The sequence below is a fragment of the Berghia stephanieae genome, chromosome 4, assembly GCF_034508935.2.
Source record: "Berghia stephanieae isolate SIO BIC M18660-M18661 chromosome 4, UCSD_Bste_1.3, whole genome shotgun sequence".
NCBI lineage: Eukaryota > Metazoa > Mollusca > Gastropoda > Nudibranchia > Aeolidiidae > Berghia > Berghia stephanieae.
In genome coordinates, this window is record NC_088363.1 from 20,725,557 (window position 1) to 20,745,637 (window position 20,081).

General features: G+C 37.5%; 1 protein-coding gene across 1 annotated transcript; it reads right to left on the bottom strand.

Annotated features, from left to right (window-relative positions):
* Positions 1–1,294: 1,294 nt before the first annotated feature.
* Positions 1,295–19,875, bottom strand: LOC144970208 (vacuolar ATPase assembly integral membrane protein vma21-like). The gene is made up of 4 exons (XM_078909607.1): positions 19,692–19,875; positions 13,079–13,237; positions 6,357–11,885; positions 1,295–3,102 (listed from the first exon to the last, which is right to left on the bottom strand). The coding sequence occupies exons 2-3, from the start codon at positions 13,185–13,187 to the stop codon at positions 11,743–11,745; spliced, it is 252 nt and encodes an 83-aa protein (XP_078765733.1). The 5' UTR covers positions 13,188–13,237; positions 19,692–19,875; the 3' UTR covers positions 1,295–3,102; positions 6,357–11,742.
* Positions 19,876–20,081: the final 206 nt, after the last annotated feature.

Sequence of the window (20,081 nt, forward strand, 5' to 3'; positions counted from 1 at the left end):
TTGTTTTACATGAATTTACATGTATCTGAAGCTGGTGAGCTCTAAATCGATGTTGACTTTGAGACGCTCTCCTTTAATTGTGCATTGTCGTTCTTCAGATAATTCATAGCATTTTAAACATTATATTTGTATCGGGTGGATCAATGTTTATTGAAGAAATAATATCATACCTGTGATTCCGTTGTTTATTATATTAATTTATATTAGGGTTCACCTCTGTTGAGAAATTTCAAAATGCCCCCCCCCCCCCTCTCCTCTTTCTTCTTGGTGAATGTTTTCTCATTCAGATTTTATTATGATTATGACTTAAGGCCTTTCGCTTCCTAATCATCCGATCGGGATGCCTCGGCTGCCCCTCTAATCATCTCTGTCATTTCCTTCCACTGTTTACGGTCTTTTGCTGTGGATGCTAATTTCGTAAGGTCTTCCTTTGATTTTAATTCTTTGTTATTTTGAAGGCGTTTTAGGTCTCTATTGAGGACAGTGTGAATTGACCTGGGAGGTCTATCTTGTGTCCAGATGGGGTGAAAAAAGTATTCATGGCTTTACTAGCTGGTATATTTTCATCTCTTCTGAGTATATGCCCGAAAAACCTCCATCTTGCCTCTAAGATTTGAATGGATAAGGGTAACATTATGATTATGAGACACGTTTAAAAATAAAAATGGTTATCTTGGCGTGACCATACAATGCTTTCACATGGTGCTTGCCTTCAGCTTCCTCTGCTCTCCAGGGCAACACTGTCAATTGATGATTAAAAAAAAATAATTTTACCTCCCTGTCCCCTTTCCTACCATCGTTCCTTCCTTTTACGATTAAGCTTGTCTAATTTTGCGCATATTGATGAACTTGTCATTATGGTTTACTTCTTATAAGGGCAACTAGGCATATCGGTATAGTCTTTGCTCCATGCCGAGAAGTTACTAGCTCGACCTTATCCTTCTTTATGTTAACAAAGAACATGGTCCAACTCCCCTATGTGATCTTGAGCAAATGACCTCGCCTTAGCTGTACTGCGGTTGGCTATTCCATACTTCCTAAAAAATAGACTAAAGACAAATTTCCTGAAGCGGATGAATCACTGAAACTGACCTTCCTGTCCACCATGGGAGATCCCACCCAGAACAAGCGATAGAACAGTTGGGAGTTTCTTTCACCAGTCCACCATGGGAAGTCGAAAGATAGGGGAATAGAAGACTAGAAGACAAAAGAGTAGCCACACCAAAAACCCACTTCGTCGAATTAAATCAGAAAAATAATTCAGACTCAATGAAAAAAAAAAAAAGAATTAACATTGAAGTTCAAGTGTTTACACTTTATTTCAATTACGTTGCATTAAAATTTCATTGTCACAGAGCAAATAAATCGTACAACCCCAAATTAGAAGGTGCACAAATGTCATAAATTGGATGGGTGGAACAAAAGGAAGCAAAAGGAAGGAAAAAAATCTCTCTCTCTCTCGACACTTTTATGTCACTTCAGCACCATAGATGGACTATTCAAAAGATCGCAAACTGCAAAGGACCCCACCTCCCTTTTCCAAAATATATTTTAAAAAATAAAAAAAAGGAACTTATTAAAAAAAAATTAAAATTCATCAGAAGGAGATTCCAAGAGCAATCGATCCTTGTGTCTGTACAGAATCTCCGCCAAAAGGATTTCTCCCAGATAGCAAAAATAAATATTTACGTAAAATACAAAATAATACTTTAAGAGATGATGAACAAGAAAGAAAATATCTCTCACATAAAAATTAGTTCACTAACTGTCCCCCTCCCCACAAAAGGCACCAAGCAGGGCCTGAGCACAACAAAATGGCCTCATTCTAGAACAAGGACGCACAGCTATGATAAAGAGTACAAAAGTCATTGGGGGAAGGGAATGGGAAGGGAGGTAGAAGATACACCAAGTAACCTGCCTGGCCTAAAAATGAATTCCAAGATCACCAAGAAGAGAAAGAAAGATAAGAAGAAAGAACGAAAGAATGAAGATAAGATGATGAATATTCGATTTTTGCTTATTAAAAAGGGAAGCACCGTTCAGACAAACCAATTCAACAGGAATTTTGTTCAATATTTAGATAAATTCATACGAGCAACACAAATTAAAAACGCTTTTTGACTGTTTTGAAGGGTTTTACAGCGCCTGCAACACATTTAGGTTATATCAGCGCCAGTAAAAAGAAAGAAAATGGAATAGTAAAATGTTCTAGAATTACAATTAAAGCACACAAGAAAAAGTAAGACAAAGGGGAACTGGGAACAAAAAGGGATCAGATGTAGATTTAAAGAGCATGCCACCAATGTACTTAGTTTGAGATCACCTATAAGTCTCATCCGGACGCAAGCAAAAGATCCAACAAAGAGGAATACACTCAAATGCTTACACTATACATTCAAAATAACAAACAGAATAATACATAAGAGAGAGATAATTTACAAGCAAAAAAAATATCATCTCCCAAAACAATAACTATGCATTTGACTGTTTCCCTCCCAGCCAGGACCATGACAAAACCAAGTAATTTCATTCCAAGACAAAGACAGAAAGCATGTTGGAAAACAGATACAAGGGGATAGAAGACACAGTATGCACCCCCCCCTGCCTACTATGGGAGTCTTTTTGACTGTGACAATTAAAAGATCTTAAGAATGTATGTAAGTATTACTTGATTTGAAGATCAAAGTTATTAGTAAAAAATAATTTTTTGTTTAAAATGCAAACAATTCTAAAGGGAAAATTGTTGGAAGAGGGGGAAGAGAAGAAAAAATACAAACAAACGAAAAAAAAACCCCAACAAAACACACACACACACACACACACAAACAGAAACATTGGATATCCAATAATATATACAGGCGCAAAATTCTTTTAAAAAATTGAAAATTTGACTTTGGTTTTCAAGAGTATACTGGGACTTGCATATTTCAATGAGGGCATTTACAAAGACATTGTCCTTAAGATTAAGAAGAGTTGAGTTGATGCAATCATACATGTTAAGGATCAGACTGCATAGCACCTTAGTGACCTTTGACAAGGGAAAAAATGCTCCACCGATTCTAGATCTATATACAGCGGATCTCTTCATTTTTTATTGATTATGTGAAAGGGACCCCGTGTGGTGTCCGGGGTCCCTCAACTGAGAGGGTCAAGAATAGCCCAACGCCAAGCCAGCGTGTCGTAAAAGGCGACTAATGGTGTGTGATTCCCCCATCTTTGAGTCACCTGGTCCTCCAGGTTGGGGGTTGGCAAAGGGTTAACACCCCTTTCCGTTAAACTCAAACCGTTACAGAAACACAGACAGACAAACTAAATCCTTTTTTTAGCTTGGGCGACCGAAGAGTTTCTGGAATTACAGAATTTATGAAGGACAACAGACAAAGCCGAAAGGACTCTGCTGACCCGATGACGTCTTCGCCAAACAAGCAGCTTCGAATCGCGTCGTGGAACGTTCGCACCATGTATGAAGCAGGAAAAAGCTCTCAAGTTGTGACTGAGATGAGAAGATACAGGCTGCATATACTTGAGTAAGCGAAACCCACTGGATACAATCCGGACAGAAACACCTCAAGTCTGGGGAGAAGATTTTATATTCAGGGAGAGGGGACGGGATTCATACACAGGGAGTAGGAATAATTCTAAGCAAGTTTGCCCAGAAGTCACTGAGAGGATGGGAACAATGCGGAGAAAGGATCATCATGGCGTCCTTTACAACACGGAGTAAGAAGATCAACATGAACATTGTACAGATCTATGCCCCAACAAATGATGCAATAGATGAGGACAAAGATACATTTTATGGTCTGCTACAACAAGTCATTGACAAGTTGCCAAGGAAAGACATCAACATATTGATGGGAGATGCTAATGCAAAAGTGGGACAGGATAACGTAGGCTATGAAGGTATCATGGGACGTCATGGCATGGGAGAAATGAATGATAATGGAGAGAGATTTGCAAATTTCTGTGCATTCAACAGTTTGGTGATTGGAGGATCAGTGTTCCCCCATAAGAGGATCCATAAAGCAACTTGGGTCTCACCAGATGGTGTGACAGAGAATCAGATTGATCATTTTTGTATCTCTCGTAGATTCAGACGTTCATTGGAAGATGTGACAGTACGGAGAGGGGCAGATGTTGGATCAGACCACCACCTGCTATTGGCAAAGCTTAAGCTTCGACTCAGAAAACACGGGGCCAGATCACATACAAGAAGAAAATTCGAGGTGAATGCACTTGATGGGAAAAGAATGAGGAATTCAAACTACAATTGAGTAATAGATTCCAACCTCTTACTGAGCTCGAGGAGGACATAGATGTAGAGTCACATTGGGCAAAGGTCAAGGAAGTCTACATAACAACTTGCCACGAGGTATTGGGGGTAAAGAAATCGGAACATAAAGAATGGATAAGTCCAACCACCTTGGACCTTATTGAAAAGAGGAGAACAAGGAAGGAACAAGTGAATGCAAGCCGAACAAGGGCTTCAAGACTGGATGCACAAGAGCAGTATCGAGCCATAGCTAAGGAAGTCAAAAGATCTGTGAAGAAAGACAAGGAAGCATTCATGAACAGACTTGCAGAGAAAGCAGAAGCAGCAGCGACTGGAGGACACATGAGGATCCTTTATCAAACTACCAAGACACTTGCTGGAAAATATGGGAAACCAGAGGTACCAGTCAAAGACAAAGATGGGAAAACTATTTTTGGAAAAGAGGCTCAATCTGAACGATGGAGGGAACATTTCAACTGCCTTCTGAACAGACCACCACCAGACAACCAGCCAGAAATTTTGCCTGCAAGGAATGAGCTACCAATTAGCTGTGATCCACCATCGATAGCAGAGATTGTGGGTGCCATTAACAAGATGAAAAGGGGGAAAGCTGCTGGACCAGACCAGATTCCACCGGAGGCTCTAAAAGTTGATGCGAAAAGAAATGCTGAGGCCCTGCACCCACTATTTGAGAGAATCTGGAATGACGGGATATTCCCAAAGGATTGGAAGGAAGGACATCTTATCAAGCTTCCAAAGAAAGGGGACCTCAGTAATTGTAATAATTATCGAGGCATCACTCTTCTTTCTATCCCAGGAAAGGTTTTCAACCGTATTATTTTAGAGAGAATTAAGAATGCAACAGATGCTAAACTGCGGGACGAACAGGCAGGTTTTCGGAAAAACCGTTCAACCACCGACCAGATTGCCTCTCTGCGAGTCATAGTAGAACAGTCTATAGAATGGAACTCTCCTCTTATTGTCAACTTTCTGGATTACGAGAAGGCTTTCGACAGTATTGACAGAGCAACATTGTGGAAAATTCTGGCACATTATGGACTCCCTGAAAAGATAGTAAACCTCATTAAGGAAATGTATGAAGGATCAAGTTGCAGGGTTGTACATGAAGATCAGCTTACTGACAGCTTTGAAATTAAGACTGGTGTCAAGCAGGGATGCTTGCTCTCACCATTCCTGTTCATCCTTGCCATTGATTGGCTAATGAAGGAAACCTCCAAAGGGAGAAGAAATGGGATACAGTGGACCCCCTGGACACAGTTGGATGATCTGGATTTTGCAGATGATCTGGCTCTTCTGTCCCACACCCAGGACCAGATGCAAGCAAAAACCACAATTATAAACAGCCTCTCGGAATCAATTGGTCTAAGAATTCACCCTGCAAAGTCAAAGGTCTTGAGGATAGGTACGCGTCAAAGGGAGCAGATCAAAGTAAAAGATCAGGAACTCGAAGATATAGACACTTTCTGCTATCTCGGAAGTATAATTGACAAGGATGGAGGCACGGAAGCAGAGGTGAAAGCACGAATAGGAAAGGCACAGGCTGCATTCACATCTTTGAACAGAGTTTGGAGAACTAAAGATATCTCCCTTCAACTAAAGCTAAGACTTTTCAACTCAAACGTGAAGTCTGTCCTACTGTATGGATGTGAAACTTGGAACGCATCACAGGCATGTATAAGGAGGGTACAGATTTTCGTAAACAGGTGCATGCGTAAGCTACTCAGAATAAAATGGATGGATAGAATAAAAAATGAAGAAGTATGGAAAAGAACACAGCAGAAACCAGTGGGAGAGGATATAGGAAGAAGACGGTGGAGGTGGATTGGACACACGCTTAGAAAGAATGACTCAACTATAACAAAGAAAGTATTGGACTGGAACCCTCAGGGCAGAAGATCAAGGGGAAGGCCACGAGGAACATGGAGAAGAATTAAAGAAGCTGATATACAGAGAAGTGGTAAGACCTGGAATGAGATAAAAAAGTTGGCTCAGGATAGAGAAGGATGGAAACTGTTTGTCTGTGGCCTATACCCTGACCCAGGGTGAAAAAGGCATTGATTATGTGAAAGGGGTCAATAAAGTAACGCACATATTCGAGAATACAACAATAAGACTGATGATTATGATTTTCAACTGTTCACAACAACACTAATGATTGTCCACATACAGAAAATAATTATCCCATTCACTCCTTATGAGAACCCAGGCATAGAGAACATGGAATGTAGTTTAGTAAACATATCATAAGTTGTCTTGGTGAACAAATAGAGAAGTCAACACAAATAATCCACTTTAGAATAGCCGCCCTCAACTATTGTGTAGCAGGAAGCTGTCTATAAACTCCCCTCCCCCATCCTCTAATTTCCCGCTGCTTCATCTCATAACTCTCTTTTATAATAGAGTTTGAAACAAACCAATATACTTTTGATTAAATTTTCTTGCAACAGAGGCCATTTAATTCAGAAATTTTGTTCACTCACTCACATACATTTCAATATTAACAACAGAATCGCATTACTTACAAGTGCATTTAACAAATTCATTTAGACTTGATAATACGATCTTTCACACCTTTGTCCACCTGGGCAGAGGGTCTTGCCAACTGTTTGATTAATTGTTAATGGGATACGGAAGGAAAACCTTCGCCCTCCATCCCATTGTCAGACATTATATTGTGTTTTATATGACTGGCTATTAAATGGTCAAGGGAGATAAAAATCTGAAAATGTGTGTAATGAAACGTGCCGGCAAAAAAAAAAAAAAAAAAAAAAAAAAAAAAAAAAAAGAAAAGAAAGAAAGAATGAAAAAGAAGGAAAGTTGCTTTTTTTTTTTGTTGTATTTTTCTTTCTTGACTTGTGTGGCAGTTTCATACACACATTTTCTATGAAATATTACTCAGGATTAAAGGACATTTCGATTTGCAAGTGTAATCATCTCCTTCCAAAGGGAATCTTTGCCTCATAACTCACTCTGGCTAACAAGCTGGTAATGTGACCACTGTTACAATTTAAATTTCAAATGATAGCAAAAGTTACTAAATAAAACAGAAAAGAATGAAATACAGAATCCTGAGGTTTCTAGTATTATTTGAACAAAGCTATACGTTATGCATTTGGCAACTCCTCCCATCACACCAACCCACCCACCCACACATATAAAAATAAATGTGTACAAACACTAAGTGAGCAAAAAAACAATCTGCAAATTCACATTTAGAGTATCAAATACATTTAGCACCTGAATAAAATACATAATAGACCTTCAAAATGTAAAAGAAGAAAGAGACAGAACACATCTGGCTTAGTGCTTCAAGTGGAATGTAATGCTGTCATAATAATCTTAACTCTTAAGATACATGCACTGAATTTATGTTCTTTTTTTAAAGGGTTTTACGGCGCTTGCAACACATTTAGGTCAAATCAGCGCCATAAAAAGGAAGAAAATTGGAGAGTAAACACATTCTAGATGTACAATTAAAAAGACTTGAAGAAAAAGTAAGACAAAGGGGAATGGTACAAATTGAGAACAGATGAAGATTCCAAGAGCACACTATCAGTGTACTTTGCTTTTAAGGGTTTTACGGCGCTTGCAACACAATAAGGTCATATCAGCGCCAGAAAAAGGAAGAAAATGGGATAGTAAAAAGTTTTAGAACTACAATTAAAGCATCCCAGAAAAGGTAAGACAAAGGGGAATTGGTTCAAATAGGAAACAGGTGTAGATTCCAAGAGCACACTATCAAAGTAAGTTTGAGGTCAACTAAAGTCTCATCCAGATACCAGCACAAGATCCCACTAAGAAGAATACACTCAACTGTTTACAAAGCATGTGTTTAAAATAAAAAATAATACTTAACAGAGAGATGATTTACAATGAAAAAAATATCATCTACCAAAACTATAACAATACATTCAACTGCTTCCCCTCCCAGCCAAGGACTCCGGCCAGGGTCAGGACAAGACTTAGTAATCCCATTCCAAGACAAAAAAAGAAAGAAATTGGAAAACAGATAGAGGGGGATAAAAGATACAGCAAGTCCCTCTCTGCCCACTATGGGAGGTCGGGAACCCCACGCAGGAACTGTATTTAAAATTTTAATCAGTAAACTTGTCCTTCAAATAATGATCAATCAAAATGACCATCATCTTGCCAAAAAACTCTCCAACCTGAGACCTCAAAAGTCTCAGTTTGAAAATTTTTCACATTCACAAGATGAGGGTCATTTTAATTAAACAATATTTGAATTTGAAAGCCAAGTTTTCTGCCCAAAATTTTAAATACATGTTTGTTTCAGAGTATGACAGTATAGCAGGGAATTTTCACAATGACGATAAATATCCTTAGAATTACTATGCCTATTTGCTCCCAGTATATTAATAAACTTTCTTTTTAAAACCACAAACTATTTGAGAAATGACACTTTAAAAAAATAAATTATATTCACTTATTCTGTCTAATTAGCTTAAACTTAGGTAGCTTTCTAAATGAATTGGACCCCAACCTTTAACGATCAGTTGGACTCTACCCTGAAAGTGAAATGTGACAAATCATTTTAATACAGTATAATGGTGGGGTAAACCAGTTGATCTATTTTGACATTACCTTACAGTCCCATCCAAGCAAAGAATCTCACAATGAAAAATGCATTCAAAAGTTTACAAAGTACAATATATTCAAAATTAATGACTATAATGCCAAGTGACCAGGACCAATACCAGGTGACGACAAAATAAAATTATCAAGGACACAGCATTGCACATTTTAGCTCTGTAAGAATTTATGTATGTAGTACATAATGAAATAAAAAATGTTGGCACAATTCTCAAATTTCTAATCAGGGATGATAATGACAATTTGTCAAAAAGGAGGAAAATGTATCTGTCCATTGGTCAAACTCAAACCAAATCATATCATATGACATTATAGTTTCTTATACAGTTCACTCCGCTTAATCACACTCCACTTATACGCTACAATTCCTGAAAAATGGATTATTTTTCGATATAATCCCCTCGCTTAATCACACACCTTCTCCACTTAATTGCTACACCTTGATTCCATCTTGAATGGAGAAAAATATCTAATAAATTATAAATCCACTCAAAAAGTAATGATTCGATTGATTCGTTACAATGGACAACAATAATACCCATCAGCGTTGAACTGACACCTCAGGAGCTATTGGACTCTTCAGCCACACAAAAGACAATGCCTGGATAATGAAGATGAGGATGAGTCATCGGAATGTGAAAACACCTCCAATGACAAACAATGAAAAACGTGACATGGTGGACAAACTACGCTGCTTTATCCAAGACGAATGCTTGACAGATGACCTAACAAACATTGGTGAGACTGGAGACAAGGGTTTATAAACAGCTTGCACAAAATAGAAAATGATCAAAGCTTCATGATTACTATTCTTACAAACATTATTTACAAACATTAATGTCGTATTATGTGGTTGATAAAACATGAAAAAGAAAAAAAAAAGATAAACAAAAAACAACTTTCTAATGAGGCTTTATCTTAAACATGTCAGTCCAAGCTCGTGGAAAACTCAGTGGGGAAGGTCCTAAATGAATTGGACATGAAAGCTAATACTAATACTTAGATGCTATTTTTAGCCTCTCCGCATAATCAACATACTAACCCAAACTCTCAAGGGCGTGCGATTAAGTGGAGTCAACTGTACTATGTAATATATTACTACTTCTATTGTACATCCATTCAGAATGTAAGAGATATAACTAACTTTTTGTAATTTGTTTCATGAATTGTCCTTTCCTTAAAACGATTTACTTACATCACTATGGACTAATAAATTATATTTGCACCATCTAAACTATCCTGACATAAAACCATTTTATGGTGATACATCAAGTATATGAACAAGCCATTCTCTGTTTAGAAGGGAGACACTTAGACTAAATGTTTTCAACCACTTTCAGAATTAGTCCTTCTGAACCATAAGGTTCACGGAGTCAGAGTTTATCCTGGTTTCTATAGTATGAAATGGACAATTGCAATTACTTGCTATCCAGCAACCCAATCACTAATGGGTGGACTTCAGGGTCAGATAATAAATCTTGACTGCACTTTAATGAGATGGCACAACACAATGAGAATATTCACAAGTAGAAAAAGACTTCAGTTGCAAAAAGGATATAAAAAAGAGAAAGAGAAGAAGAAAAAAAAAAAAAGAGAAAGAGAAGAAAAAAAAAAGAAAAATGACATGCTCCTCAACAGAGCGTAATAAAGAAAGGGGCAACAGATGTAGGGGCATTGAAAGAACTCTAAAGTAGCCTTATATTACCCACAAATATTATGGACAAGTGGATCGAGCATGAAGCATGTAGTAAATATTGCTATGCAATTTTATTATCGATATTAATTTCTGCATAATGTGAGGTTTAAAACAAAAAGTTATATGAAAAAACAAGTGAACAAGTAATAAAATATACAATTGAATAAGAGTTTCACAAGTGAATTTTAAAACCATTCATGTAAAAATCAGTTATGATACTAAAAACACAAATAAAGAAGTACAAAAAAACTCCCATAAAAATTATCTACAAGCTGATTTTGTTACATTAAAAAAATCGTTTATGTATAATCGTTTCCTCATCCAATACCTTATTATAATGGTTGAAATGAACTTCCAACATAGAGCAATATATCTATCTGCATTTGCTAGCAATTCATTAATTCAAAGCATCTTTTCTAAAACTGATCATTGTGATCTCATCTGGGTAATACCTATTATGTGATAATACACATACAATCTTGAAATAGTCCTAGACTGCACTGTAAAAAAATACAAAACTCCCCCTATCCCCCCTCCCCCCAACCAATACTATCAAAGTAAGATGTCAAACTAGAGGGTCACTCATTTGCAAAACAGTGTTGTCAAAAATATTGAAAAAAGCCACATCTATCATCCCATGTTAAATGTCCAGGAAAATTAAATTAAATATGTCACTGTAAATGCAAAATGTATTTATCAAAATGAGTCTCCTGGTTGAATGGTTAGGATAGCTTGTCTCTTAAATACAATGAACAACATCAGTATTACATGTCACATGAAAAATACAATTAAACGATGAAGAATATAAATTCTGTACAAACAATTTTTGTTTTTTAAATCGTTATTTTCTTTTCTCTACAAATTTTTGTTATATTAACCCCTCTCTGATCTCTATTCTGTCACATACATGCACACCGCTATACGATTACAATTCACAAACCATCTCTGTTCTCTCTTCTGTTACATACATGCACACCGCTATATGATTACAATTCACAAACTATCTCTGTTTTCTCTTCTGTTACATACATGCACACTACTATACAATTACAATTCACAAACTACTTCTGTTCTCTCTTCTGTTATATACATGCACACCACTATACAATTACAATTCACAAACTATCTTTAAAAGTTTAGATCAGTCAGCCTTGAAGGACATTGCTGGTGTTGTGTCCTCATTCCAAGCTACGTAGATAAACATTCCAAGGATTATGTGTACAACAGCAATGGCCGATATTGCTGCATAAAAATAACTGCTTGTAGATACCATACCAAAGAAACCTAAAGCAAAAAGAGAAAGAGAAAAGGGACATTAAAAAAATTGTTGATTCTTTTATACAACATATTTATATATTAACATAGAAAAAGAAAACCTCATAGAACTCTCTCTCTCTCTCTCTCTCTCTCTCTCTCTCTCTCACACACACACACACACACCTTTAACACAATTATTCATCTCTTGTTATCTCACTCATTATTTTAATTGCACATATTCAGCCATTTAAAAGTGTAAACCAGAAACTATATGGGACATGAAATGTTAAAAGAGAATATTATCTCAAACAATATAATTAAGATATAATTAGATATTAAATAGTAAAAAAAAATAATATGAAGCAACATTACAACAAAAAAACAAACAAACAAAAACTCACAAAAAAAACCCCAAACAAACAATAACATTGGGGTATAAAATATTAAAAGCAAAATTGCTTATAAAAAAGGGAATAATAATCGCACTTTACTTTTGAGTTAATAAAATAAAATTCATGCTTTACAACCAAGAAGGACAGATTGCGTCAAATATGTCTTAAGATTATTTTTTAATGTTATTTCAGACAGGCATGATCTTAATGACACTGGCAGAGAATTCCAGAAAGTGAAAAAATCCCAATTTGACACAGAAAGAAGTCATTGGGTATTAGATCTAAATTGTCAAGGAGGTTAATAATAATTGAGGGATAAAACATTTAAAAACAAAATAAAAAAAAACCCTGTTAACTACTGAAACGCTGTTGTTTCACTAAAACCCCCAAATAATTTGCTCGCTTGAATCTATTTCTAATGAAAAAAAAGCAAAACAAATAAAAAAAACAAACAAAAGACCAAAAATGAAATAACGAAACAGCTCTATTGTATGATACTGGGTAGTGAATGGCTAACATTTGAGTGACACATTGTGCTACTTAGTGCAAACCTCCCGTACACTGGATTACAACCAAAACATATACTTCACTGAAACCTTATAATTATAATCATAATTGGGCCTCACATTGAATGAGTATTTACGTATGCCTGAATGATATACATGTAGAGTTAAGGATAACATTTGTATATCACGCCACTTGATAAAAAAGAACATTCAAGCCATTTTTATTATTATTGGATAAACTATTATATAACTATAAAAGATAAATCTAGTTAAAGATAAATAAATAGTCATACTCTTTATTAAAGGGGAGACAAAAGCATACCTTCAAAGATGAGAGATTTACTTGCAAAATAGGTAAATATGGGCATAACGACCATCATGATTGTGAACAATAACATGGTTTTCATTACTGATGACTGAGATAGTGCCATGGCTGATTAATTAGTTGGAATCACAGTAAACTGCTCACTGAAGAAATAACCTGGAAATAGAAAGGATGTTTGTTGACTCTCATTCTTTTTTTAAATATGTATCGACATACATTATGTTTCATCAAAACTTAGTCCATAATAATATTTCAATGAAATGTTTTATTTTTCAATAAATTTTAACCTCAAAAAGTGGCAAATTCATGAAATCAATGAAACAAAATTTCATGATTAAATTTCATCATGGGTAAAATCATGACACGTTGAAAAATTGAGAGTGGGCGGGGTTTAAAGCTACAGTAGTGTGTCACCACTCTATTAGAAAAAGGATGGCAGGGTTTGCAGTGTGGGTTTGTGCGACCATCTGTGACCATAAAGAAATGAGGCGAGGGGGCTGGGCATAGTCTAGACAACAGGTAGGCAATGACAGTTGTAAGGAGAGACTGAGCAATATCCTTTGACTTTGTTTTGGGATTGACAACTGTGCATTGCAACCAATGGGTTTAGTGAGAGCTTATTGTCTCTCATCACGGCTAAGCTTTTGACTCTTACTCTTACAAATATTGAGAACAAAAGAGTGTAAGTTAATCCAATCTGAATAAGATGTTGGCTTGCATCAAAGCTGCTTTTTGAGGTCGAAAATTTGTTGCGATTAACCAGAGTTTCTTGCAATTAACAAGTGACTTTTATATAAAATTAATTCTGTTTCTTGGGAAATGTTGCCATTGCCATTAACCGAAAGTTGAGATTATCCGGAGTGTACTGTACTGTAATAGAATTGGCTGACTCTAATCTCATCCTGGGTGAGAATAGAAAAACAGTCAAGCTCTCATCCTGGGGATGAAAATAGAAAAACATTCGACTCTTATCCTGGTTGAGAATAGAGGTAGTGGCACTTTCTCGCTATTTTCACCCCTTTATTAACCAACAGGTAGGTTAGCCTAGCCGTCGCCCCTTCTCGCTATTCTCATCACTGTATTAACCAACAGGTAGGGTTAGCTTAACCACCGTCCCTTCTCGATATTCTCACCCAATCATCATCAGCTCTCTCATGACTGATTTTGGTGGTACTGAACTAAAGGAGGGTGAACATACATGTCATGTATTTAGAATTTAGACTGGATTGGCTTGAGATATGGGAATCCTGTTGGAAATCTGTATATGGGAGTTAATATCTCTCTCTCTCACTAGTGACTGCTTTTACTGGTACTGGTTGTAGGGAGGGTAAACAGATAATTTAGAATTTTTCTCACTATTCTCACCCAATCATCGTCATCCCCCCCCCCCCCCCCCCCTCTCTCTCTCTCTCTCTCTCTCATATTGTCACATAAGGAAGATTATGATGCTCTTCTGAAGTGTTTTCACCATAAAGCAACTTAATAATTAAATTGATATCTTCACAAAAACTACCCCTAATCACAATCGAGCGACATACGCTGACATAGAAATGGTCTGCCGAACGGGCCAATGTCTTGGACTGTTAGCTAATGAGAGTGTTTGGATCGAAGTGAAAGTGAGGGACGGTGAAAAATTACTAGCTGGATGTGTGTACAGAGAAGTGGTAAGACCTGGAATGAGATAAAAAAGTTGGCTCGGGATAGAGAAGGATGGAAACTGTTTGTCTGTGGCCTATACCCTGACCCAGGGTGAAAAAGGCAATGATGATGATGATGATGATGATGTGTGTATAGGTCTTCAACTAATTCCCTAGAGAACACCAATAAGTTGTATCAGACTATGCTGGACCTTACTAAGGATAGGGCATATGTATTAATCAGTGGTGACTTCGATCACCAGATCTTGATTGGGTGAATGTGACAGCCTCAGGCAACAAAGCATTAGAATTCATAGACCTAGTTTTATCAACTGAGAGAGCATGATGAAAAATTTGACTCATAACACTCCCCTTAGCAAAAGTCATCATCATGTTTTAGCTATTGACTTTGTGTGTAGCACAACAATTGAAGTAAAGAAAGAAAGACGGTAAAACTACAATAAAGCTGACTTTGATAAACTGAGAAAGTGTGTTAATGACAGCAATTTACTTTCCAAAATTCAGGATAAGGATGCAAATGATACATGGAACTGCATCAAAAAGACTGTAGAAACTGCAACTGAGGAATGTATTCCTAAAAGTGGATCAGGGCCTGCAGACAAACGCAAGACACCTGTCTGGTGGAGTGAGAAGGCTATGTCTAAGTTACGTAATAAGAGACAGACATACAAGAAATACTTGGGAACACTAGATCAAAAAGACTGGCTAGCCTACACAAGAGCCAGGAGGAACCAAGCAAAAGTGGCGTGCTGGAAAGCAATTCTAGACTATGAAAAGTCTGTAGCGCAAGATGCGAAAAATAATCCAAAGGCATTCTTCTCCTACGCTAAGAGTAAGATGAAAGTGCAAGAAGGCCAAGCTGACTTCAAGGACAGTGATGGTAAACTTGTGTCAGCCGACAAAGATAAGGCAAACCTCCTCAATACATTTTTCTGTAGTGTTTTAACAAACGAGAGAGTGGGGGATATTACTGATTGTGAAAAACCTGAAGTTGACTCTTCTCTTAGTGACATAATGTTCACTTGTAAAGATGTGTGGAATAAGCTTAAAAACTTAGGCTCCTCGAAATCCTCTGATCCTGATGGGATACACCCATGTGCACTAAAAGAACTGGCAGAATAGTCTAGCAGAACCTTTAGCAGAGTTGTTCAACAAGTCACTTAGTGAAGGGAAGCTGCCCAGCATCTGGAAGATATGTAAATGTAACTCCCCTTTTTAAAAAGGGTGAGAAGAGCAAAGCAAGTAACTATCTTCCAGATGTTGTGGACTCTCTATGCCAAATGTATGCAGATGACACTAAGGTAATCTCTAGAGTAGACAAGGAAGAGTTCATAACTCAGCTCCAAAGTGATCTTGACAGCTTGGTACAGTGGGCTGATACATGGCAGCTTAGGTTTAATGCAGACAAGTGCCATGTCTTGCACTTGGGATATAGAAATCCGCACCATCAGTACATAATGAGAAAACATGACTCTAGCGAGACTGTCATACTTCAGCCTACTGAAGAGGAAAAAGATTTAGGTGTGTTAGTAGATCAGGAACTGAAGTTCTCTAAGCATATAAAAACCCAAGTAAATAAAGCAAACAGGATTGTTGGCCTCATTAGGTCGTTCACTCATCTTGATAAAGATAACATGAGACAATTGTTCACTGCACTTGTACGTCCCCACTTGGAATTTGGCAATGTAGCATGGGCACCACGACTGCAGAAAGACAAAGACCTCATAGAAAGTGTTCTAAAACGCGCAACTAGGGTTATTCCTGGATTCAAAGATCTAGAATACACAGAAAGACTGAAAAAGATATGAATACCGAATCGAAGTGTTCAAGTTCAAATGCATGCATAAGCTATAATCTGTAAACATGAGCCTTCTCAATCTTGATTCCACCAGCACCACCACAGGACGTAGATTCAAATTCTCCAAGGAAAGGTGTTCTCTAAACCTTAGGTAGAACTTCTTCTCAGTTAGGGTAGTCGACAAATGGAACCGCTTGCTTGCCTGCAACAGTTGTCGACGCCCCTTCATTGCAGGCATTCACGTGCCGTCTCGACGCTCATTGTGAAACAGAAAAATACTGTTTGTAGTTGTAGAGTTTAATTCAGACACCTCCTTCCACTATGTGGCATGCCCAGTTTTGAGAAACGTGAATTAAAATTAAATATGTTCATGAATGCACTATGCACAAGAGCAGATAAAAGGCTGTAACTGTAAATGAAAAGCCTAATCTGGACTTATATATTAGAGAGCTGCGCCGGTGTTACCAATACTTAGCTTCTATACCACGACAAATCATTCGTTTGGACAGAAAAATAAATAAAAAACTTACCGCTAACCGTCAAAAGCAGTTTAGATTTGAAGATGCATTTGTTTTCTATGAAAAAACATTCGGTACTAGACAAGCCTTGATGAATTTCAAAAGTTGTGTTTGAAATTATATCCTAAATATTTTCATGGTTCATTCCTCGCGATATCGTGTGGGTTTCCGTCTGTTACTACGTCTGGTGCCGGTGCAGTGCAAGCAAAACAAAGGGTTTTAAAAAAGTTTATTGAGAAAAAGATGCGGAAAAAAGTGTCCCTAGATAGGTATGCAATTTGGTGCATTAGTGCAGTAAAAATTGGTGCGCAAAATTAGTTCGTAGCGGATGCGAGACTGTGTGTGTGTGTGTGTGTGTGTCAGTGTGTGCGTGTGTATGTGTGAGTGTGTGTGTGTGTGTCTCTTTCTCTTTTTGGGGGGGGGGGGGGGGGGGGAGTGCCTACGTACACGGTAACGGGGCATCTAGCCTCAGGATCTACGTACACGTAAACTGGTTTACCTTTGCAACACAAGCAATAGATGGTCCTCGCTGTCGTGACCGCGCGCGCTCGTGTGTGTGTGTGTGTTATTTTTTAAAAAATCAAAACAATTTTAACCATTAATGGCGAGATTCCATTTTACACTCCCCAAGCCTAAACTCCAGATCTTAGTCTTAATGTTATCATTAAAAGACAAGCTTTGCGATTTATAGTTTAATTGAAGCCCGAGTCTAAATATACTCTTACTACTGCTCTCTTGGTGGAAACGATTTATTCTGCATAAGCAATTTGGAGAAAAAAATCAGTGTCACTGTAAAAGGTTAAAATTTCACGAAATACGCACCGTGAACACCGCTGTAACAATCCTTTGATCTACGTCATCAGGCAACCCATTATTTCTTTCATCTTTTCCCATTCCCCCTTACTATCCCCCCCCCCCCCCATTCCCCCGCCCATCTCTCTCTCTCTCTCTCTCTCTCTCTCTCTCTCTCTCTCTCTCTCTCTCTCTCTCTCTCTCTCTCTCTTGTCATAGTGTTATCCCTTCCCCTTCCCATCTCATTGTAAAATGAAAACGTTCTGCTGTTTGCAGTTACATGTATGATTGTTTTGTTTTTTCTCTCTCACTAGGCATTTGAAAAAAAAACAAAAACCTGAAAAAAAACAAAAAAAAAAACAACTTAACCTTTTAAAGGCGAATATCAATCTTTCTTGGACCAAAAATAAAATCTTACCGTTTTCATCAAAGGACAAAAAACAAAATACAATTTAAAAACATGAGCTTTTATATAGGGCAATATCCACCCAACGTGCTCAAAGCGCTTTTTATCAATATTCTTACTGCTCTTATGGTGGAAACGTTTTTGTTTTTCTGCCCTAAAAAATAATATAAATGAAGACTATTATTTGAAAACAAAAAATCAGTATCACTGGCAAAGGGTTAATTGCAGTACTCCTGCATCCTGTGAGACTCCTACGGCACTTGCTAATCATAAAAAGGGAAATAGCAGCAACCAACAATACTAAGGTGAAAAAAAAATGAAAAAAAAGGTGGGGGGGGGGGGGGGGGAGAGCAAACCCAGTAGCAATGCAACCTTTTAGCGGCGAAATTCGATCTTTGACCTAACACCAAATCTTCTATCATCAAAAGACAAGTAACGGCAAAACGATTATAGACAATTGAAGTCCGAGTTGCGATAGTCTGACTGCTCTCTTGGTGGAAACGATAATAAAGATAAAAGCAAACTATTATCTAAAAGCAAAATATTAGCTTCGCTGTTAAGGGGTTAAGAACACCTGCAACTGCCAGTATCCTTGAGATGCTCTACGTCACCTCTACGTCACCAAGGTCACCAAGCGACACTTTCGTCGGCATGCACCCCCCCCCCCCTCCACTCTTTCAAGGTGGTGGTCGCGGCGGATAAAAAAGGCCTTTTTCTCTTTCATTCAATCAACTGGTCTGCTGGTGGACCCTAGGCCTCTCTACAAGTACAAGAAATAATACTCACTTTTTTTCTGCTCCAACGAAAATATCTACCCCCCACCGGTCTAATTATTTGTAGCAGACGTCAAATTTCTCAAAACGGTCACGTGACACTGTAAAAACAACACAGGAAGTCCATGAAAGCTTATTTACGGCATTTCCTTTGAACCGTGTAAACAACAAAATTTCGTTTTCATTCGACTCAACGGGTCAGATTGGCCGGTATTTTTTTAACGAACTAAAGTTCTGAAAAATCAAAATGTTTCTTAGAAAGTTGAAAGATGCTAGTTTTTGAAACAGAGGTAGGTTTTTTAAAAAAATCTTTATATTTTACGTGAATGCATGCTCAAGGCGAGTTGGACGTGCAGCGGAGGTTGGTAGGCCAAAGGCCCACCTCTCTATACAATAAAATACTTATTATATCATATTATTAGTGTGTTAGTGTTAGTGTTAGGCCTCCAGTTACAAAGGCACAAGTACAAGTTACGCTTTCTGATTCCCTGTCTACCAGTCTACCGGCAACCACTAGATAGATAGATAGTAGAGAATGGAGTATACAACGTGAACCAGCAGAGCAGAGATACAGACAAGCCGAACAAGAGTTCATCAGTCTATAGACTCTATAGTTAGAGAGAGCTTGATGAGGCCTCCTTCCCTCCTATAACGATATGAAGTACCTGAGTTTGTTCTGTCTCTTTTTACCAAAAGCTGAAGATAGGGTCTCAAAATAGGGTTGGACAGTTTGTAACGTGGACCCTATTATTAAAGTCAACAGCTTCTCCAATTTTACCAGTTCAGCGGTCAGTGGTCACTGCAGCACTTTTTCAACTTGGAACTTGAAATTTCGGTTCGTTGCAAAACAAAAACTTCGTGTTTTTAGAAATATAAGGGTGAATAAAAAAGTTGAATTTCACTCTTCCGAAGCAAGGTTGCAAGATTGGCCTTTTTTTCGACCAAAATCGAGAACTTTGGCCTTTTTTTTAAAAGAGCCGTTAGCCTTGAAATTTTTGATTTGGCCTTTTTCGAGTCGGTAAATTTACTAGATTTATTTAGTAATTTAATAGTCT